General features: G+C 38.3%; 1 protein-coding gene across 2 annotated transcripts in view; it reads right to left on the minus strand.

Moving 5' to 3' along the window:
- Positions 1-740: 740 nt before the first annotated feature.
- Positions 741-18,249, minus strand: part of LOC129244953 (RB1-inducible coiled-coil protein 1) — a 32,595-nt gene continuing 15,086 nt past the window's right edge. For both annotated transcript variants that reach the window (XM_054882883.1, XM_054882891.1), the window contains exons 2-6: positions 3,807-5,627; positions 2,127-3,745; positions 1,791-2,061; positions 1,537-1,642; positions 741-1,464 (exon numbers count right to left, since the gene is read on the minus strand). In XM_054882883.1, the coding sequence (XP_054738858.1) occupies positions 842-1,464; positions 1,537-1,642; positions 1,791-2,061; positions 2,127-3,745; positions 3,807-5,336 (4,149 nt within the window). In that variant the 5' untranslated portion in view covers positions 5,337-5,627 and the 3' untranslated portion in view covers positions 741-841. The remainder of the gene's footprint in view (positions 1,465-1,536; positions 1,643-1,790; positions 2,062-2,126; positions 3,746-3,806; positions 5,628-18,249) is intronic.

An 18,249-nucleotide genomic window follows, 5' to 3' on the forward strand; every position in this document is an offset into this window, starting at 1 on the left:
AATCTTTTTGCAGATTATTTTAAATCCAATTTTGTTACTGATTCTACATCAAAGTTTTACAGCTTTTGTATCTGTGCCAACGACTTCCGTAAGTAGACCTGGAAAGTGACTTTGATGGGCTCTCATCTTTTTTACGTCTTTTACCCTGATATTTAAATATGGTAATAAAAACAACTGCCGTAAGCCGATTGTCTCTGTGCATGAAACACCAAAATGATAGAAAAAGTTTTCTAATAGCGGTCGCCCCTCGCCAGGTAATGGCAAACCTCCGAATATATTTCTGCAATGAAAAGACTCCTCATAAAAAACCATCTGCCGTTCGGAGTCGGCATAAAAGTGTAGGTCCCTCCATTTATGGAAAAATATCAAAGCGCACAACACAAATAGGAGGAGCTCGGCCAAACACCTACCAGAAGTGTTCCTGCCAATTATTTATTTATTTTTTTTTTTGAATATATTTATTTATAGGCCAATATCTACGCTAACTAATCAAAACTTTTTGAAAAGATGGTAAAAGAAAAATTATCATTTGCAATAAAAGAAGTAATTGATCCACATCAACATGATTTTGTTTGTGGATATTCTACAGCTGCCAACTTGGCTGTCTATTCCGAGTACTGCATCTCAGCATTTAATCGAGTTTAATTTTCGGATTTTCACGCATTGTTCCTAATGTGGTTAGGTTCATATAGTATCTCCCCAATAATTATTCCTTTCTAGAAATTGAGAACACTAAATCGTACTCATTTTTGGCCACCTCAAGCGTATCTCAAGGTAGTATTTTTTAGTTCCGATCTTATTTGTTAAAGAATATTTAATAAAGAAATGAAATAATGCATCACTATTCCGAAACGGTGAACTCCGTCTCATCCTTGGGTTCCAAAGAGCGATACTCATCCGAATCTTCGCTGCAGGCGGTGGCAAACGATGTGTTCTTCATATCCGCTGAACAGCCGCTAATGTCTCCAGCCTCAGTGTCGGGACCCGTTATTATGGGGATGGCATGCTGATTACCCGATGCGGTTGGTTGCTCTGTTATCACAGTCTGTAGCAGTAATTGTTGAGTAGAAGTGGGTATCATAGTCGTTGGCGTCTCTTCCTCTACACTAATGCTAGTGTAGCGACAACGTTCACTCAAGGATGTCGAAGCTGCATTATTATCATCATCATCCTCTGTGTGCATTGAGGTGATCTCTGTACCTAAATTGCCACCAGTTGTGGCGTGTGCTGTGGTGAAATCAACTACATCGTTTGTTGATGTTGTTGCCGTCGTGGTTATAATGCTCTCCTCAATAGCGCTGATGTTCGGGAAAAACTGTTGTAGTCGCTGTGTTGGCGAAGCTGGATTACAACTACTAACGGCAACAAGAGCCTTACAGCCAGTGGGCATCAATGCAGTGGACTCGTTGTCAGTGCTCGTATCACATTGCGATATAGACGTGGACGTGGACGCGCAAAAGGATGCTGAATAAAAAAAAAAAAAAATGAATGTTAGCAATGCAAGTGTGACGCAATCTAGATGCCTTTTAAACCTACACTCAATTTTTTCTCGACGAGAAATCCAATGTTGCATGCTGGACAATGGGGCTAGTTTTATGCGATAGAATCTTGTACCCTTAGAGACGCGATAGCGATTTTCATCCTAATAAGGTGAAGAAAAGAAATGTGTGGGCATTAATGTTCGGTTTATACCTTTTTCTTTAGAATTAAATAAAAATGGATTATTAATAGCTCTCTGATGTTGAAAACATCAAATTGAAAACAAAAAACAAAAAATATTATCTACTAACCTTCTTAGCCTGACAGTACTCTCTATCGACAACACGCCCGATAGCATAATAAGGCACCGGTAGGAGCATATTTTCCAACATTGTACTTTCGCTCGGTGCAGGGAGCGGCATACGCAGATTCATTGCTGACAGGCTGTCCCCGTGGACAAAGTATAAAACTGGTGAGTCCTGCACCACCATGTACTGATTATGACGCACACTCCACACGACGAACACGATATCGCCCTTATTGCATGAGTCCAACAGCATATACTTGTGACTAGAACTTGAACTGCAAAGCAATTGAAATTAAAAAGGGTAAATTGTAGATGTTTATCGAAGTGAATTCAAACTTACGCCCTTAAAGCTGCGTAAGAGGTCTCCATCTCTAAGCGTTTCGAACGCTCTTTCTCAACGGTAAGCTCTTCCTCCAGACGGTTTTTGTCGCGATTCAAATATTCTATTTTTTCCTTTAGCCAACTGTTGCCCTCTTCATTGGTGAGTGCATCGATTCGCGTTTTCAACTGATAGATCTCTTTAGTAAGCAAGAGATTCTGCTTACGCACCAGATCTAGCTGTCGATCTTTCTCTTCGAGCATCTCCTTCAATATGTTTACATTTCCCATCACAGATTCTGAGTTCAAATTGAGTTTTGCTTGCCAAATGGTGCGTTCTATATCGACTGCTGCGGCGATCGACCTTTCTTTTTCACTCTCAAAAGTGGCACGCAATTGGGATACAATTGCTTCATGTTCACTGTGGTCGATCATGTGCTGGTCGATGTTGGATGGCGGGCGCTCTATCTTTTCGAGACTCGTTTCGGACGGCGAGAGCTCCATGGAAGTCATGAGTTTATAGCGGCAACGCAGTGATTCGATTTCCGATTTGTGCTCGTGTAAGAGTTCTTCTCGTGCTGCAGCAACCGCACGTTGCTGCTCCATTTGAGCTGCACTAAGTTGATCTTTCAATTCTTGTAGCTGCGAGTGTAGCGCTTCTGTGTCGCAAAGTTGTTGACGCAAAATGGCAAATTCATTGTCATGCTGCTGCACCGTTTCACTTAGCATAGTTTTCGTTTGGAGCAGTTGTTGCTCGCGCTGCTCACTTTGCATGCGAATTAAGTTCCACTGATCGTGGAGCATTTGTAATTCGGATTGGAGATCTTCGCGGTATGTCGCAGTTCCTGTGCGGCATTGTTCCAAGTCAGCACGAGCCAATCGTATGCATTCTGACGAAAGCTTATACATGGCGCTTAAAATGCTACGTAAACGTTCCACCTCAGCACGGGCGGACGATTCCGTTTCATCTGTGAGTGTCTCAGCGCTCTGCATTAATAATGTGGAAGTTGCTGCGCTGCGTGCAACTGTTTCCACGATAGTAGTAGATGTGGCTGTCGTGATCAACATCGGTGTTGCTGATTGTGTTGCTTCATCTACCATAACTGGCAGCTTTTCGAACTCGGTCTCCGTATCGGTTTCGGATCCCTCACAGCAAACGCCGACCTTTTGTAGCTCCCCGAGCCTTGGGTGTTGCAATGGCTTTTCGCCAGTACTCATTGCACAAGTTGCTTCCTCCACCGAGGCTGAGCTGCCTAGAGCGGCAGCTAATTGCAAACGCAGCAGTTCTTCCATGCGCTCCTTCTGATGCGGGCCCGAACGTGAGACGAAAAAATTTATCACAGGTCCCATGTCGGGTAACTGGATTTCTGGAGCCAAATCTGGCAGGTGGGACGATAGAACATCAATGTCGGACTTGGTGATGTTCGGCAAGCGCGCATCGAAAAGTAAGGGAGTTTCGTTCGCAAAAGTAGGTGGCATATCGTTCATGCCGGGGAATAGAATGTTTAAAAAGTGTCCGTCGAAATTAGCGTTGAATTGCTGTCTTCGTTTGATCTCTTCGTTGTGAATGATATCGAAGTCTTCAGCGAGTTTCGAGGCCCACAAACGGAACTCACCGGAAAAGATTTTGCGGCGCACCACCTGGAAATTTTCAAAATTAGTTCACTTCTATCAACCATAAATTTATTTCATGTTCATTTACCTCAGTGACGGCGGCCACATAAATACATGGTGCTTGATGTATCTGTTCGATAATCTGTATGTGCCGCTCGGCACGACGCAGGCAACGCAAATAGAACAACAATCGATTATCGAACTCACTCATGCTGTTCTCAACGTGCACAATGCGATTTAAGCGCATGTGAATGTTCACGCTTAGCTCGTCCTTTGCTCTGGCAATGATGCGTCTGTATTCGCGAATTTTTTGATGGTTTCCAACCATTACCGCCAATTGCGATTGATGCGAGGCGCAAAGGTCCGGTAATATAGAGGCATCACGCAAATTGTTTGCTCGATTTTGATTTTGTTGGAACGCAGTGGATAGCTCTTTTTGATCCTGTCCCATGCGCTTGATCTTAAACCTGAACTCCTCCAGTTTGCAGAGCCGATCACCTAGACCCTTAATCTCTCTAATATCTTGCTGCCCTGCCTGTTTGAGGATATATTGAGCTTCACTCCTGAGCTGGGCGTAGACATCCTTATCGAAAGTTGCTAGACCTTGGATACATTCCTCACACATGGTCATAAGCCGATTTTGATTCTCTTTGGATGTAATCCACTGTAAGAGATTCAGTTTGGGGCGCGTGCAACTGTTAGACGAACTTTCCTGATTAACGGTTGGTATCGAAGTGGTCGTCGCCGCCGTTGTCATTGGATCCTCAGCTGAATCTGTACCCATTTTCAGTTTCTTGTTGGGCGATGTTGAATTTTTATCATCGGCGGTGTTATTATCCTCCCCATCTGGCTCAGCCGTCTCCTCAGGCTGTTCACCGCTTACCGTTTGTTGAGCAGGAATACCACCTGCCACTAGCACCGATTCTTGTGTTGAATGAGACCGCGAAAATACATCGTCGGGCTCCAGAAATTCATCGAATCCATGGAAATCTTCCTCAGCCAAAGACATTAAGCCAGGTAAAATGGGAATGCGTGCCAACATGGTCAAGTCATCATTGAAATTATGTAATAACTCCAGATAATTTTCGCGATTTTCTAGATGTCGTTCGAAGGCCGAACTAAAGTTTTTAAAGCGTTGCCTAAATTCCCCAATCAAATCCTCCATATTGGCTACAACAGTCTGCCAACCTTGCTGTTGTAGATGCTGCTCGTGCACCAGTCGCTCAGAAAGGCGCTCCTCATCGCGGGCGTACTCGAACATCTTCAGTGCCAATTGAGCACGTTTCTCCACCGAAGAATATATTGGTGGCATTTGCTTGCATCGCTCCACCTGTTCACTCAAATCTCGATCGGGTTCATTTGGCTGCAACGGCGGTGGCGCACGTGGCTCCCCAGTCATAAACATATAGATGGGATTCGTATCGGTGCCAGCCGAATAGTAAGACACCTGTGTAGATGGGGCCAGCATCTCACCGCCGCTCACCAATAGCACAATATTTGCAGCCGGTATGCCATGAAGGCGCTCGATGGTCTCCTTAAGGTTTTCGACAGAAGACAGTGCCACTGTCATGTCAAAGGACATCATACGTCCAATGTCGACATTGAACACATACAACATCCTGAAATTGTGGTTAACCACCGGTAGTGTGCGATGTGTGTGTGATGACCCACGCTATTGGCAGTGCTTCAAAGAGTATAGATATTGGTTGATATTTTTCTTCCCTTATAGCGCCGAAGTGCGGTTGAAACGAAAGCGTATGGCTTAGCGGGGTAAAAGAGAGAGCGTAAACAAAGGAGGATACAGAGGCTTTAAGAGTGATTGCTGTGCGCTTTGCTGGTGGTTGTGGCGATCGGCATAGGAATCGAGTTATTGCACACAATCACAAAAATGCTATTGATAGTGAACCATCTGCATGAAGAAAGAATAAGAAAAATAATAAATAGTAAATATTGTAGTAAATGGTAAATGAGATAAGATATTTATGTATGTAAAAAATGTTGTTTGTTTTATGTACCTGTGCAACAAGGAGTGGTAGTACATACAAAATGAGAGCAGTGAAAAGAACAAGTACACAGGGTGGGCCAAAACAAGTGTTTTTAGATTAAACAAAATGAGCAAACAAACTCAATTTCTTTTGACTTGATTAGAAGTAACAAATATGCCCAATATTTATGCAAAACTCTATGCCATCAATGTGGCTGCCTCGGATGGCTTTGTAGCAACGCATCATGTCGCTTTTCCCAAGATTTTGTGGATGTGAAGTTATTTTATCTGCTTTAAAGAGCAACATAGTTTCTGAATCAACTGGAAATATTGACGACACCTCACAAAAAATTAACTAATAGGGGCTGATGTTACGATTACCGAACTTAGTGCGCAAAAGTTTGATTGCTTAACCCCTTGAGTATGGATTTATTTGATAAAATATTTTTTGGTTGCTTGAAGTAGTATGTAAAAGCAGTTCATTTTTGTTAAGAATTCATTCATTTCTAAATTTGAAAGAATTCTAGGACAAACAAGTGAATAACATGTCTCAGACGTCAAATGTACCCAAGGGGTAATAGCCTATGTAACGAAGCACGCCATCCGGCCGAAACCAAAGATCTTCAAGTTCATATCTCAAATTTAAGCGTACAAAAACTCGGTTATCATGGCTCTTCAACGAAATGGCGTTTGGTTCCATCGCTTCAAAGACGGTGATTTTAATGTTGACGACCGTCCGAGTGAAGGAAGGACAAAAACCTTCGAAGACGCTGATTTGGAGGCATTGCTCAATGCGGATCCGTGTCAAACGCAAAAAGAGCTTGCTTCAGTATTACGAGTTACCCGCCAATCCATTTCCAAGCGATTGCATGCTTTGGGAATGATTCAGAAATAGGGGACTTGGGTTCCTTATTAGTTAAAACCAGGGGATGTTGAACATCGTTTTGTCGCCTGTAAACAACTGCTACAGCGGCAAAAAAGGAAGGGTTTTCTTCATCGCATCGTGACGGGTGATGAAAAATGGATTCATTACAGCAAACCAAAGAAGAGTAAGTTATAGGGACTGTCCGGTAATGATTCTACGTCGTCGCCTCGGCCGAATATTCACGCTGCGAAGGTTATGCTATGTATTTGGTGGGACCAAGTTGGTGTTATTTATTGTGAACCTTTAAAACCAAGCGAAACCATCACTGGGGATCGGTATCGACTTCAATTGATGTGATTGAGCCGAGCACTGCGCGAGAAGCGGCCGCAATACGCGGAGAGGCATGAAAAAGTGATCCTACAGCATGACAACGCACGGCCTCCTGTTCCTAAACCCGTTAAAACCTACCTGGAAACTGAAATGGGAATTCCTACCCCACTCGTCATATTCTCCAGATATTGCGCCGTCCGCTTATCACTTGTTCCGATCGATAGCACATAGTCTAGCTGACCAGCAGTTCCATTCATACGAAGACATCAAAAAATGGCTTGATCCGTGGATAGCCTCAAAAGATGAACAGTTTTACCGTGACGGTATACGAGATCTACCAGAAAGATGGGAAAAAGTAGTAGCCAGCGCACTTTCAATGATTCATTGGAAACCATTTTCAATACCAAGCTTCATTTCAGTTCATTTCATTTAATTTCGTTCTCGTGGTAATGTGCGCAAGGACGGACAGATAGACACAATAAAATGGACTTCTCTCAAAATTATAATACCCTTGGACCCTAGTGCGCGCGTGCATAAAAACAAGAACAAATTATTCTAAAATTGCTTTTATTAATTGCTTATATGTATATATTTGTAGCGACTTTATAATATCTAGCAAGAAACAAAGACACCTGGAGAAATATCGTAGAGAAGGGGAGAAGAGAAGAAAAAATATTTTTCTCTTATTTAATGCTTCGTATTGGCAACGGTCATCGAACCAATGGCCAATCGAATGGCAGTCACGCACAAATTCACTCGCCTTGGGGAACAGTTTTTTATTTCATAGAATATTTTCAGTCAATTGCGTACAGTATGTAATTTAGTCAACCACAAACACATAGATAACACAGTCAACGGAACAATAATACATAACAATAACAATAATAATGACAATGATGGAACAACACAATTATTCCAACAAATTGCATGTGTACGAGAGTGTGCGGCAATCACACAAAAAAGCAAAACGAAAAAAACCGAAAACTAGTCTATGAATTGTTTAAATATCAAAAACAAATAAGTAGCAAAGCACGCGAAAAAAAAGTGCAATAAGAGAAAAAAAACATAGGCAAACAACATAAACGCATGGAATGATAAGGAGAATAGTCAGCGGATGACATATGTACATACATATTACACCTGTGCTCACATAATTAAGTCACTTTATCTGTTTTACAACATTTGCATTGTTTTTCATGGTAATTTTTTTCGTACATTTTTTTTATAAAATTATAGTTCATTTCTGAATAAAAACCTTCAAAATCAAAATTCCAAATCACAACAAAATAACAAAAATAAAAAAATTGTTAACTTTTGAATCAAAATCTTTAGAAACCTTCTGTGTATCCAGAATAGCCTATTCAGTTTTAGTATAATTAATGTAAGTTTGAAGTCGCTCAAAAATTGAACTAATTTTTGAAAATTTGTTTTGCAAGATGTTGAGCATTTGCGTTCACATAAAAGACTTCCGAACATGTGCTTTATAAAGGGGTTTCCAATAACAGGTGTTATTTTCATTTTAGGTCACTTTTGAAGCTGTCATTTTTTGATATCTGACAAGTAGAAACTTCGCCATTAATAACAGTGGAACGATACACGTTTAAACAACGCATTGAAATTATTAAAATTCACTATAAAAATGGTGAAAATTTGGCAGAGAGGGTTTGTAAAACTCGAACATTTTTGAGTCATCGTGAAGGATATTGTCGGACCGCAATACAGAAATCGGTGAAAAAATTCGAGCTGTTGGGACAAGTTAGGGATGTGAAGAATAGAACCCGTGCACGTCGCTCAAGAACAGCCGAAAATATTGCTGTTGTAGCCGAAAGTGTTGAAGAAAACCCAGGTCTGTCCATTCCTCGTCGTTCTTTAGAATTAGGCATTCCACAAATCCGTATTTTGCATAAAGATTTGGGTCTTAAGGCTTATAAAGTCCAGTTAACACAAGAACTCAAGCCGGCCGGTCATCAACAACGTCGTGTCTTTGCTGATTGGATCGTTGAAATGCATAAAAATGATCCGAAATTCCATCGAAAAATCATCTTGAGTGATGAGGTCCATTTCCACCTCGGTGGCTTCGTCAACAAGCAAAATTGTCGGATCTGGGACTCAGAAAATCGTAGAGTTATTGTTAAAAGCCTCTCTATCCTCAACGTGTGATTGTTTGGTGCGGTTTATGGTCCGACGGAGTCATTGGACCTTACTTTTTCGAAAATGAGGGTGGAGCAACAGTTACGGTGAATGGATTACGCTATCGAGAGATGATTAACGATTTGCTATGGCCGGAATTGGATGGCATTGATCTGGACAACGTTTATTTTCAACAAGACGGCGCTACCTGCCACACAAGCAACGAAACCATTGATCTTTTATGGGAATAACAACTTTTATTGGAAAACCCTTTATGAGGGTTGCCTTTTATATCTTGACCATTTGCAACACTACGTGTGATGAGCCGTAATTCGTTATTTTTTATCGAAAAGTCTGGTATTTTCTAGCATAAATGTACATATAACGTTTTCACTTACGACTTTTATTTGTTCTTATTTCAGTGAACCGAAAAATGTATTTCGGCAAAACAGATGGAAATAACTCGAAAATTAAAATTTTTGTGCAATGATTTATGACGATTTTTAACGTGGATTATCGAGACAGAAGAGCATTGGTTCAACTTACTTCGGCTTTTGGCCTTAGCCACTGTGAAACGCTGGTCCAAAGAGTTCCAACGTGACCGGCGATTCTTGCAGGATGAATTTCGTGAAATCCGGCCAAAAACGGTACTGTACGCCAGTTGACAACGCAAGATTGTTATCGACATATCGCGAGATAGATGCATCCTTGGGCATATTACATGAAAATTTGTTCTCGTTGAATACCTCATAAATTGAAAATTGCACAAAAAAAAAAAGGATTCGTGGCGATTGGTGTAAAGAAATGTTGAAGAAATTCAGTCGCAGTGTTGCAATGCACGTCTGTCGCAGTATGCATGTGCCAAGATGAGCTTAATCCAACAAAAGTTGTTCGCGACGAGCCTCAAAGTAAATGGTTGCCTGTTTTTTCGGAAAATCTGCTCATATCACAATTGTACTACTAGAGAAACTTAAAACAGTTAATCGTGCGCGGTGCACAACTAGAAGTTTTCGGATAATTAAGCAAAACCAACCGCCGAAAACGAATCATACTTCACCAAGGCAATGCGAGCTCTCACGCAGCGGCGCATACAAGAATGTTTTTGAACACTCAAAAGGTCGAACTACAGTCTTGATTTGGCAACTAGTAATTTCTTTTTGTTCCCGAACATCAAAAATAAAATGCGATGATGAAGCTTTTAAACAGCTCGTTTTGGAGGTATCCACTTCTGAGTGGCAAAAGTGCTTCGAAAGTTGGTTCAAACGAATGCAGAAGTGTATTGACTTTCAAGAATATTTTGAAAAACAATAATGCAATTTTCATTAAATTTCCTGCTCTCATTTTACTGTTTTAATTATTTGGCACAAGATATAAAAGGCAGCCTTCTCGTATGGAAGGACATCCTCGACATCGTTTGCAAAAAAATCATCAAAAATCAATAACACTCCATAGCCAGAATTTTTTAAAGATTCCTCCCCAAAGTGGAAATTTTTGATAATTTTTTTTCTTTTGTTAAGTTTTGGGCAAAGCTTGAAAGCTTAATTCTTAAGATTTTTATTATGTAAAGAACCATATTTTTATAAAAAATTTATAAAAAATTATAGCTTCAAAAATACTGCGAACATTGTAAAAAGATAAATTGGCTTAATTGTGTGAGCACAAGTGTATGCACAATATACATACCTCACCTTTTGATGCAACAACAATTATTGTACTATTATGTGGAAAACATTAGCTAAAAACGGGTTTAACGCGAGCGAAGTAAATTTAAAAAATAACTATGAATATACCTATGAGGCACGAGCGTGATGTACATACATACATACGTGCATACATACATATGTACATATCTAAAACATATTGCAGAAATGGGGAAATATGCATATGGAATAAAGGAGTTTCAAAAGGGACACAACACGTTTTTAATACTAATAAATTCTTTAATTTTCATGTATTACGAGTATCTGGCAAGGTCAGAATGCCATTCAAGGCACATTTTTATAATAATGAATGAGAAGTTCACAAAACACCATTTGGAAATTTGGAAAAATTGTTACCTAATAATTAGGATCTCGTCTCGACACTAAATTTTTGATTACTTTCGATGGTCAATTTCAATAAATTTGCCACTCGACACAGCAAATTGAATGAAGTTGGCAATTCATGTCATGATTTACATATTTTAAGTCATATATTGCCAACATCTGTGAAGCAATGAACTGTCATTTTGCATGTTATTTTTCTGTGACGCTTGCTAATTTCAATTTTCCAGACTGTGCATTTCACTTCTTTGCACAAAAGGATTCACCGCGAATCTCAGCGTCCTTCTTTCCTCTTCATTGTATAAATCAAACAAGGCTTTCAAACAATCAAAAGCGTGCGCACAACGTACTGGCTTACTTGACGACACCTTCAAAATGACGAGATGGCAATGCCCACACTTTAAATATTGCCATTGCTTTCAATCCAATTTGGCAGTTGTTATAAAATGAACAATTGAGTGCCGAGATGTTGTGTAATTACGGGTCAGTGGACGTGGCAGCGCACTTACTCAGTTCACTGGCCGTCCACACTAATTGGAAATCTCTTAATTCGCATTATAACGAATTTTGCGTAAAGATCTTGACCTAGACCCTCAGTTGAAGAAATGGAGTCTCCTAATCATACGAAAATACTTAGAGGAAAGTGAAATTGTCAACGTTGCGGCGGCCGATATGTGTGCAAGAGTGATGGCCATTGCAAGGTCAATTTCCATTATTGCTAGTGAGAGAACAGTACTCACTTTGTTCAAAGCATAGAACAACAATTCAAACCGTCGAAAGACCCAAGTATGTGTGTATTCATATGTGTAGTATTATGTAATATTATTTAGTACCTATATAAAAGCAAAGCATACCGTGCGAAATGTAGCAAAATTATTTTGAATAATTTTTTCCTTCACAGCGTCTACGTGCGCCGTATGAAATATAACGGAACAATAATCACTTCCATATACCGATTAACAGTATATACTACAAAATGTTTATTTCTAGCAATGAATTATTTTTGTACCTAAACTTTATTGATTCACTGTATAGTGCATACTTAGTGCGAGAAACTAAAAATAATTCTAGTTTATATATAGCATAAAAATAAACCAATGTGTGTGTACTAGGGCGGGTCGATTTAAAAATCGCTCATTGCTCTGTGAAAATCGTATTCTAGGGATCAAAATAAGAAACTTTGCCGAAGGAACCATACCTCTAAAACGAATTCTGATGTCCCCCAATTTAAAAATATCACCATTTTTGGCCTTTACATGAAAAAATCAGCTAAATGGCTATGTTTTTCTTTATTTTTATTTATTTATAATAATATTTATTATTTATTTGTAATAATATCTATTTTTTCTCTTAAGAAATTTATTTAGACAGAAAATATGTAAATGAAAAAATTAATTTGAGTTATAGAAAAGAAACTAAAAAGTTCGACCCAAATTGGGGGGTATCAGAATTCGTTTTAGAGGTATGGTTCCTTCGGCAAAGTTTCTTATTTTGATCCCTAGAATATGATTTTCACAGAGCAATGGGCGATTTTTTTGCCTCCCTACAAATCGACCTGGCCTAGTGTGTACATATGTGAGTATGTATGTAAATAAAATGAAAAAATTAAACAATGAAATGGAATTGAACTGTCTGATGGGTATGAAAAACAAAATCATATTTAAGAGTGGGCTCAAATTCACTTGCTATTGTAATTTAGAAATGCATACAGTGGGTCACATCAGTATTTTGCATGCGAAGATGAAAAATATTAAACGTTTTGTATATTTTTATGATTCACTTATAAATTAATTACTACTACTACACATGTTATTAAAATTAAAGTTTACTACTAAAGGGTTATCCGATTGGAGGTACTTTTTCCAATAGGATTGTTTTGACAGAACACGCGTGACTACTGTCAAACTAAATGCATAATTTTTTTCAGTATTCATTGTCATTTCATCATGGAAAGACTTATATCTCAACAAAGTTTACAAATCGCATAATTGTATTACGAAAATCGACGCTCTGTGAAAAGTGTTCATCGCGCGCTCAGACCAACTTATGGTGTGCAACGATTAGGCCCATTTGAGGCTTAATGACTACGTCAACAAGCAAAATTGCCGTATTTGAGCTAAAGACTAACCCGGAGCTATTCAAGAGACGAGGCTGGCGCCAATGTAACAGTGAATGGCGATCGCTATCGCGCCATGATAAACTTTGACGACTTTTTGAAGCGGGAAATTGAAGCCCGTGATCTCCACAACATTTAGTTCCAACAAAACGGCGGACGCCGCTACTTGTCATATAGCCCGTGAAACAATGGATTTACTGCGCCGTGGTTTCGGTGAGCAATTTATCTCTCGTCTCAGTCGAGTGGATTGGCCACCAAGAGAGTGTAAAATCACACCTTTGGACTTGGGTTGTGTAAAGTCTATATGCTTTGTGAAAAAACCAAGTTCGATTGAGGCATCGGAAGCCAACGCTACTTAAGTTATACACGAAATACTGATCGAAGTCCTCCAGCGAGTCATTCAAAATTGGTGTTTACGGATGGCGATCTACGAATTGCGGTGCAGTTGCGGCCAACATTTCAAAGTAATAATATAAGTATATACCTATATAACTGGCGCGTATACCCTTTTTGTGTGTTTAGCCGAGTTCCTCCTTCTATTTGTGGCGTGCATCTTGATGTTATTCCACAAATGGAGGGACTACAGTTTCAAGTCGACTCCGAACGGTAGATATTTTTTTAAGAGGAGCTTTTCCATGGCAGAAATACACTCGGAAGTTTGCCATTACCTGCCGAGGGCCGACCACTATTCGAAAAAACCTTATTTCATTTTGGTGTTTCACCGAGACTCGAAACTACGTTCTCTCTGAATTCCGAATGGTAGTCACGCACCAACCCATTCGGCTACGATGACCCCCAGTGATTATCTTTAAAAAATAAATGTCAAGAATGTTTCTAGACAAAAATAATAAAGATTGCCAAATCGATTTGAATTTTCGTTCTTTTATTTCAATTCCTCTAAATTAATCACCCTTTATAAGTTATATTAATAATACTACACACCAGTAATTCCCAGTTTAGCTAAAAATAAATAAACAAAAGCAACTTGGTCAAGTAACGGTTTCAAAAACAACAATCAAAATACTTTTGTGAGCACAGAATCTCCTTACCACGCACGTTTTTTGTTATAATTTCTTAACGGCACAATTTTCGAGCTTGATAATTCCCCAGTTTCTTGAGGAGATGTGCAACAATTAAAATACGCATTAAAAATAAATAAATTCGTTTATTTAATACATAGGAAATTTAAAATTTGTGCATGCAAGGGGTTATGCAAAATACTTTTGTGAGCCACTGTATGTATTTACATACACGCTTATGCACTTTCGTGCATACATACATATGTACACATGTATGTAAATCATAGCGAAATCATTGAAATGAATGAGCTTATTTATTGCCGCGACGTTGTTAGACTTTGGCAGCCGCTGAGGCGCTTTGCTTACACGTGTTCGACGCAAAAACCAGCCAACAACAACAAAACATAGCAAATGTAAATATGTAAACAAGTAGAAAGGCAAAAGTAAAAGGCAATTCTTTATAGAAATATAAATCTATTCATGGTGAAGTTGGTGTGTGCGCGGGAAGCACACGGGAATGTGAAAATATAATATAAAAGTATATGTATGTATGTGTATATTATTTTCTTATAGCCACACTCGATTATGCTTGTCAGTATGTTTGCGCCATATTTTTGTTTTGTCTTGAATGAAAGATTACGTTCTACAACAGAGGTACATAGAGGCATATAGTGTTGTCCAAAACAAAAGCAATAACAAATTCGCACAATTTTAATAGACGTTTTGACAAGCAAAAAAGTTCAACTAAACAAAATTCCATAACCAAATGTATTTATGCTAATAGGCCACCACATAAAATATTACACTTCCGATGTCCTCGTCAACGCGACTTCAAAGTCATTTCATTCAACTAAAATTGAATGAGCTATAAAACTGCATAGCCTAAAGTTGTCTACAAATTCTAATTAAAAAATTTTAAATTTTGAGGATAATTTTTTTAAATTTAAGTTCTTGCGTCTGCCGTAGCCGATTGGGTTGGTGCGTGTCGATTTTTCGACAATAAAGCGATCGCCCCTAGGTAGGTACTTGCAAACCTCGACGAGTGCATTTCTATCATGAAAAAGCTCCTCATAAAAAACTATCTGCCATTCAGAGCCGGCATAAAATGGTAGGTCGCTCCATTTGTGGAATAACATCAAAGCGCGCAGCACCAATAGGAGGAAAAGCTCGAGCAAACACCCAATAAAGGATGTCAGCACCAATTATGTACGTATACATTTTTTCCAAATGTTGTATTTGATTTACAAAGCCTTGGTTATACAATGAACTACATTTTTATAAAAAAAAAAAAATCGAAAAAAAATTAGCCCGCAAAATATTGGTAAAAAGATGAAGTGACTCAAAATATGGGACCACAAGTGTATATATTTAAAAACTAGCGCATTTAGGAGTAAACCCCATTAAAGCTGACGCGCGAAGTGTCTACATAAACCCTTTGGCCTATTGTTGCTTATTATAAAATTTAATATCGAATTTTTTGCAAATTTTTAGCAAATTAACTATTGCTTCACTTTGCCTTTTCTTCACTTCGTTAATAATAATTCAACAAACCAAAAACACTAAAATATTCCACCAAACCAATTTATATGAAGAAAAACATTTCAAAGCAGTCTTGACAAGTTAATTTTCAAGAGTCAATTTTGCTGCTAATCTGTCATATGTGAACGGGTAGATTAATTTTTGTGGATTTATTGCTAATCACTGCATATGAGAACGTACTAAGAAATAAATTTGATTTAGATTAAAGGCGCTCACCCTCACCAACGTAAACGTACGCCCTTACCAGCTGATACGATGAAAGTAATGAGAGCCCCATGTAAATGAATTCTCACCATCGTTCCGTTCCGTACTACTATCGTAGATCGTTGTTTAATCGTGTCAGATGATACGGGGGTACGTTTACGTTGGTGAGTGTGGGCACCATGAGGTATATTAAATCATCATATTTTTGTAAAACTGTTTGTGATTGGTTCTGTCGGCACAAATATTCTGTGCACTAATGTCGCCAACACAGATCAAACAAAGAATTTCGTTTTTAATAAATTCCGTGGTATTTTCGCAAATAGGTCAAGCAAAATAATTGCGTATAAATTTTGAAAATTGGTCTATCTGCATACATATGTATGTATGTACATACATATCGCCCATTTAGTTCAATAGTGACATAACTCAAAAATCAAAATGTCGAGAAAAACGGCTGCAAATTTTCAATTTACTATTCCCCCCTAAGTAAAAGTACGGACATACATACATATTTTCGTCTAATGCGATACCCTTAATAGATATCGCCATGAAATTTGTACACAGCATAAAAGAAGAGTTTGTGGTAATTTTTGCATACTTATTTAAACAGCCTTTTTTTTGAAGTATTGAACAACCACTATTGAAATAAAGTTGAGCGATTTGTAAATTTTTTGTCACATTCATCAATTGCACGAAATTTTTGAAAACTTAGGAAATAAATACTAAAATTAAAAATTCATGGGGGAGGTGCATATGCACATACATATACACACCATCATCCCGTCGTCGATACGTCTGCTGGTTTAAGTTTTAAAGTACATTGGTTTGTTGTTCAAATAAAGTACCCCTTAAGTAGTTTCATCGTTTTATTAAGAGTGGTTTATTGTAGGACAACTTGAATACTAAAGAAAAAAAAACATCATTATCTGTGAATAACAAATCGTTGTAGAAGTATGTATTTTCACAAATATTTACATATGTATGTACGCATGAATGCGCATGCGATGAGAAGTCATCGAAACGTTCGTTACTTTCCTGTCTCGTCTTTATTTGGCTGATAGCGCAATTATTGTTGTATTTCATCAGATTACTTAATGAGCGGTATCTTTATTGATACCTAAACGCATCTACATATGTACATACCCCATATGCATACCCGGTAGGAAATGTTAAACTAGTGGAGACATGAACAAATTCTTCTATTAAAGCAGAGATCTTCAGATCTATTAAATTCCTTACCCTAGTACAGAAAACGGTTAGTATTGAGACGTCGCCTCAAAGAGGGGAACGCATGGAATTGTAAGGGGTACTCGTCTTACGAAGACAGAGTTCACCATGTACGCATTTTCCTTCATAAAATAAGAGGCTCAACTGCTCAAATTTAACAGTCTGTAATTAATAACAAGGAATGTTAACAATGTAGGCTAGCTACAGGTGTTTTTTTTTAATATATATGTATGTACGTTAATAATATATCTCATATTTTTTCTATTTATTTTTCATTTCATTCACATTTCTTTCTTTTTGAATTATTTCATATTTGGGTACATATTTTGCCTCATTTTTTCTATTTATTTTTCATTTCATTTACAAATCTTTCTTCTTGAATTATTTCATATTTTGTTACATACAAAGTGCTGCAAAATTAATCAACCTATCAGAAGATTTATAATTTTTGGCAACGGCGTTTGACACTTGCGAACTAGACAGCTGCAGTACAAAAACAGATAAATACAGGATGAACGATATGAAGTGTTACCAACTTCCCACTGCTTGTATCTGTAAAACAGCTCATGACATCAACGTTAAAATTGTTCTAATGACAGTTCAATATATTGTTTATAAGCCATTAAAAGCATTTGCTTCTCAGTTTTGTTGAATTTTTTTTTCTGTTATGGAATTCAAACGTAATAGTGTGATTGCAATATATTTGGCTGGAAAATCACAACCAGCCATTGTTCGTGAGCTCAGTCCCCTCAAACTGAATAAAATGTTTGTGTATTGCACTATAAAACGTTACAATGAAACTGGTAGCATTGCAAAACGATATGGAGGTGGGCCAAAAAAACCGCAACAACGCCAGAAATGGTTCGAAAAGTGAAGGCTCGACTTGAACGAAATCCACGTCGAAGTGGAAGAAAAATGGCCAAAGAACTGAAAATATCGCAAAACAGCATTCGGCGCATATTGAAAAATGAGCTCAAGGTCAAGGCTTACAAGTCCCAAAAAGCACACGATCTTTCAGTTGTTGCGCTTGCACGAACGTGGCGAATTTCCTAACATTGTGTTTTCTGATGAAAAA

The sequence above is a fragment of the Anastrepha obliqua genome, chromosome 1, assembly GCF_027943255.1.
Source record: "Anastrepha obliqua isolate idAnaObli1 chromosome 1, idAnaObli1_1.0, whole genome shotgun sequence".
In the NCBI taxonomy this organism is placed as follows: domain Eukaryota; kingdom Metazoa; phylum Arthropoda; class Insecta; order Diptera; family Tephritidae; genus Anastrepha; species Anastrepha obliqua.